Raw genomic sequence first — 5,686 nt, 5'->3', positions numbered from 1 at the left:
GACGAACAGTAATGCTACAGCGAAATAGATAGTTCCGCAAGTGGCTCTTTCGATAGTCGGGAAGAAGAATGAAGGAATCCAGACCGGAACCAGTATGAAAAATCGGACCGAACGTAGTGCTCGCGGCGCGGCGGCCATCTTTGATCGTATTTGAGTCAATGTTGAGGGTGCTTGAGTCGTGTAAGCGCGTTAACAGTTAAATATGTGTTGACACAAGTAAATAATAGCTTGAAATCGAAAATTATGTGACATTTTGGAGTTTTAAAGCCTTTATCGCTTTATAGCGTCCCTAAATAAATGTAAACACGAGTCCAACCGACTACCTAACCCTCGTCTAAGCTGTGTTTTGACTTCTTTTTAAGTGAGATTTTCTCTATTTATCTTGTTTGTCAACATATATATTAAACTATCTGCATCAAAGGTAAAAAATCTGTGTTCTGGAAAAATATGTAGAGCAATATTGGTTGTGTCATGAAAGCTTAGAAATGGCCGTGTCTGCACCACCATTACATCTCTTTTCCAAACTGTAGATTTTGTACCTTTTCATGTCAGCACTAAAATAAAATTTAACTCCCTTAAAATGATGAGTTTGAAAATTTTGTATCTTCGATTAATATCTTGAAACCCTTTAGCAAGGGCTCACCATGTCAACGATCCAGGTGAGAACGCAAACACTTCTGCTGCAACGTGAAAATACAACAAACTAATGAGTATTTGGCCACTTATAATAATATCTCCCTTCGACAGCAGCGGACCAGTTGTAGCACTCCTTATGTGGGTCTTTCACCAACGGGGAAGACTGGGGCTCTCAATGTGTGCCTCCAGGTGACTATATTTTCTAGTGTACCAAAATAATGGCTGTACTAAACACTAAACATTGATATTATTCTGGTCCATTATTTTGCAGTTACTCTTCCACTCGAAAGATTTCGTTGTTTCCTTGGTTGACAATCAAAATCACAACTGCCCTGAGGACGACTTGTGCCTTTGGTGCAGTTTATATGAGATTCTGATAAATATGTCAACATGTACAGGTGTAGCAGTAAAGGTAGATAAAGGTACATATATTTCATGAAATATCCTTTGACTTAAGTGTTATTTGTTGTTAACTACTGTGTGTTTTTTTTTTGTACATACTGTTGATCATCATGATAATTTTTTTGTGGGTCACAATGGTGATACATATGGGTTCTTGCTCAAAGTCCTGTGCAGACTTAGCCATGAGTTCAAAGGATTGTAAGTTTCTCTAATTGTATGGTATTAAGGTAAAAGTAGTGTATCTAAATGCAGTATGGTTCTATTTATAGGCTCAATAATAATTACGATTCAGCGCCATTCATCCAAGCATTTGATGTTGCTCTGAAAAGACATGGTGGGTAGTATAAAGTTTGTATTCTTCTTTATCACTAAAGTTAAAGTAACAATGATTTCTAATTTTGCCTTCTCTTCTAGAAACCTGTACTGAATGTGGTCGTCAAAATATCATCACTTCAACAAAGATTAGCATTGAAGTGCCCATTACTAAAGAGGATACTGTGGCTATTGCAACTGTATCATTTCTCCTGCACAATGAAGTAAAAAAAATATGGTGTGACAAATGTTTAGCGTGCACCAATAATATAGTTGTAAAAAGCCTTCAAAGCAATCCGAAATTGCTTTGCATTAAGCTACTTAGGTAATGCCCATTTTTACATTTATTTTCATAATGGAAAGGAATCTATTCATATTTAATTTTCATTTATGAACAGGTTTGAAGATGAAGGGATAAGAAACAAAACTCCAGTAAAACTTTCTGAATCCCTTATTTTACCCTCTGGAGTAAAGTATAATTTGCTGGGAAGTGCTTTGCACTTTGGTGACACCTTGCTGTGTGGTCAGAGCATGATGTTATTGAAATGCCCCAATGGTTCCTTCAAACTTATCAGTGATTCCAATGTACGATAAGAGGCAACACATTCAAATTAGTTTTACTACATTCTATAAAGTCATAAGTAATGTGTGTCTTTTCAGGTCAAGAATGTTGCACACGAATCAGTCTTTTCTAGTGATGTCATAAGGCAAGCATCATACATGGTCATTTTTGAGCGTCACACAACTGAAGAATGTTTGCAGGATCCTAATGTCAGTCACGTGTCATTGGACATGTCAACTATGGCAGAACAGGTGCTTGATTTTTAGAAAGTAATCACTTCTCTTGTTAATTTTTGGTTATTACATGTATACTGATATTTTAATTTTTTCATTTGCTACAGATTTCTCTTGCATCTGTTGAGAACACTTCAATGGTCACTGAACGGGGAGTAAGCTATAAACCCAATGTCAACAGTGACTATAAGCAATTAAAATACTTTTTATATTTGTACCATTTCAGTTTCAAAATAATAAAAGAATGAATACCCTTTGCTTGTTGCAGCTTTCAGCAAGTATCAGTACACAAGGATCATGGATTGTAAGTCGGATCATTGACAGGGAACTGCAAACAAGTCAACAAAACGCCTTGAAAGGTGTGAAACGAGTTTTAAATTTCACAGAAAACAACACAATAATGGCACCAAGTGCTAAAATGGTAATGTCCAAAGTCATAAAAAGAATATATGATACAATGTTTCATATAGATGTGTTAATGACCTGCTCTCCATTTTTACAGGTTTTGTCTCCTATTTCTGAGGAAGTCAGTGCCACTGACAAAAGTGCTGCCAGTCCTCCTCAAAACATAGAGGTAACCATTACAATAAAAGCTAAATAATTTATTTAGGTAACAGTAATGGAATATTAGGAATACCTGTGTGAATAATTAAAATTGTGATTACAGCATAATGATCAAGGTACAAACAATTCTTTTCTGAACGATGATGGATGTATAAATGATAGTGCCACTTCCTATGTACAGTGAGGGCTCGCTATAGTTCCGCTCTCCATAGTTCCGCCGGCGCTCCCTCCCCGCCAGGCCTGGTTCCCCCACTCCGAGCGAGAAGTGGCTCCTCTCTCTTCCTCCTCCCCACCACCTTCCCCCCGGGCTGCCAGCCGGCCAGCAGTGTGAGCAAGAGCGGTAGAGAAGGAGTGGGGGAAGACGCTCGCTATAGTTCCGCCTCTGGCGACCCCACTCACCCACTCCAATTCTGAACCGGAGGCGGAACTATAGCGAGCGCCTACTGTATCCAATATTTCACCTGTTCCACTTCAACAGGTCAGTGGATGCATGAGGCAGAATGTGTATTTGACTGGCAACTGTGAACTAACATTTATATAAATTTTTCAGGCACCATGCACAGCCAAACGGCGCAGAATGTTTCCCCCTAGAGCTCTCAATATGGAACATCTAAACATAAGTGTTGACATTACGATTGATAGTGCCGATCTTGTGAACAAAAGTGGTCCTCCTCCATCTACAAATGGAAAGATATTACTGAAAATAATATAAATCTAGATATAATACACAAACATATTAAACAACCTACAGGGCTAAATATCACACAAAATAATTACTAATGTTTCAGGATTTTAAACGAAGGGGAGGTAAATTTCTAGCAGCCCGCTTCTCAAAATATTCTGGGATCAGGAATTCTTTCTGGAAAGCTGTGATCTTGGTAACAATTTCCTCAAACAGTTCTTCATCGAAAGTAACTCTGGCAATGATCTTGCCATATTCTGAGTAGACAATCAAATCTGCCATTTTTATTTTTAAGATACCCATGTTTTGCTGGACTTGGTAGTAAAATGGGTGGTCTTTCTTCAGCTGATAAGTGCCATTCCTATCTCTCTCAATGCAGAACCTTTCTGTTTGCTTCTCATTTAGTAGTGATTCAAATAGCTCTGGATCTATCTTCTTCAAAAGAAAGGGACACTTTATTTCTAAAAGGATATCATCATGTTTGTCACTGTGGACTATGCCATCAGGACTGCAACCACCAGCAAGAAAGGATGAATTTATGTGAAAACCTAGATTACAGCTGATTCTAGCTGTGTCATCAATCATGTTCCTGTCTTCCATATATGCTTTCCTGGCTAATGGTTCCATCCTTGTCCCATATCGCATGGCTGCTGTTTTACCTCCATCCATACCCCAAAGCATAGAACGGAGAAAGCCTTGTACACCGTTTTCAGTGAAATGGCAAGCTCGATGAGATACTGAGGCACCTACCACCAAACTTCTCCGTCCATGCCACACATAACTTTCTCCCTGTAGGCCTGTCCCAGGCACTTCATAGACAGTATTAGGGGGTAGTTCTTCATAAATGTACGAATGCAATAGATTCTTTTCGGAAGGAGGAATTTCTATGCAGATGAGAAAGCGTTGGTTTAGAAGTAACTGCCTGCAGAGCACGATAAGTCTTTGTTTCTGTTTCTTGTCCAATGCATAGTCTTCATGAATGGTATTTAGGTGATACTCAAATCTAGTTTTTTCTGGGCCTCCAGATAAGTCTCCCAGGAAGCGGTTAATATGGTACTGAGTCATTGAAGCTAGTTGCAATTCTGTAGCTCGTGGATCAAACTTCTGTCTTCTCCTGACGTCTATTCCGTATGCAGGGTATTTCTTCTCCTTTATTTTACCTGGGTTCCTAGTAAGGCTTCCCTGATTCCATTCACAGGGACGGGAAGTACAAGTTACAGCTAGAAAGAAATTGAAAAGTGTATTTTAGAATCATACACTTTTTGCATGTTACAAAAATAATGGAAATGCTAGTATTAGAATCATATTTAGGCCAAGGAAGAAATATATACATACAATCGATTTCAGAACAATATCAAATATCTGATATTGTTCTGATATCAATTCAATATTGCATAAATATGCATTTCTCACTAGGTTTGTTGTAAATTCTGTAGTGTCATATGACATTCACTCACCCTTTAGCACCCCTATGTATTTTAACACACTAGCTGCTGCTTGTATGCATTGACTGCCCATATGGCTTTACATTCAGTGACTTAAATTTGCAGCAGAAAATGTGTTAAAATCACACACATTTCCTATTGTGCATGTATTTAAAATGTCTTCTATGTTGTTGTACGACAGTGAGTATTGATTTCCATTTTTGTTTCAGCCTACTTTGCAAAGCCGGAGGCTTAGGAGACTTGGACTACCCCCCACAAAAAAAGTAAATCGAGCACTAGTGTCATATGAAACCTGCTGCACTATGCCTGAGAAGAAATTCAAATTCTTCACAGGTCTTACCCAGTATCATTTCAATGTACTATTTGATTTAATTGGAGGAGAAGAGGGTATTAGGCAAATCACATATGTTTATGGACAGAAGACTCCACGTAGAACATTAGACCACAGGAAGTTTTCATCTAAAAACAGGTTGTTTATGATGCTGATCAGGATGAGGAGAGGTGTTCCTATCATAGACTTGGCACACATTTTTGGGATTGGAAAAACACAATGTGGTGTTATTTGCTATGCCATGATAAGAGTTACATATGAGTACTTGTATTTACTGCAGCCTCACATGTTCATGAGTGCTGAACAACAAAAGAAAAATATGCCTCTACCATTCATGCGATTCAAGAACCTTCGTGTCATCATAGATTGTGTGGAATTCCATCACTGTTAAAAATATATCGAAATTTTACAGCTGAACATTTTACAGGCTTTTGGGAAAAAAACAGCCCTATCCGTAAAACACGATTTTGGTTGGAGCTGTAGTTTTACGAGGAATGCTGTAATTTATTGACACAGCTG

At 38.2% G+C, this 5,686-nt stretch overlaps 1 protein-coding gene across 1 annotated transcript in view; it reads left to right on the top strand.

Annotated features, from left to right (window-relative positions):
• Window positions 1-5,138: 5,138 nt before the first annotated feature.
• Window positions 5,139-5,686, top strand: part of LOC127750446 (uncharacterized) — a 1,581-nt gene continuing 1,033 nt past the window's right edge. The window contains exon 1 of the mRNA XM_052272147.1: window positions 5,139-5,537. Within this exon, the coding sequence (XP_052128107.1) occupies window positions 5,139-5,537 (399 nt within the window). The remainder of the gene's footprint in view (window positions 5,538-5,686) is intronic.

Source organism: Frankliniella occidentalis, unplaced genomic scaffold, assembly GCF_000697945.3.
Source record: "Frankliniella occidentalis isolate FOCC.00 unplaced genomic scaffold, Focc_3.1 Scaffold191, whole genome shotgun sequence".
Lineage (NCBI taxonomy): Eukaryota > Metazoa > Arthropoda > Insecta > Thysanoptera > Thripidae > Frankliniella > Frankliniella occidentalis.
Note: the sequence above shows the minus strand (reverse complement) of the source record. Positions and strands in the feature narration are given on the sequence as shown.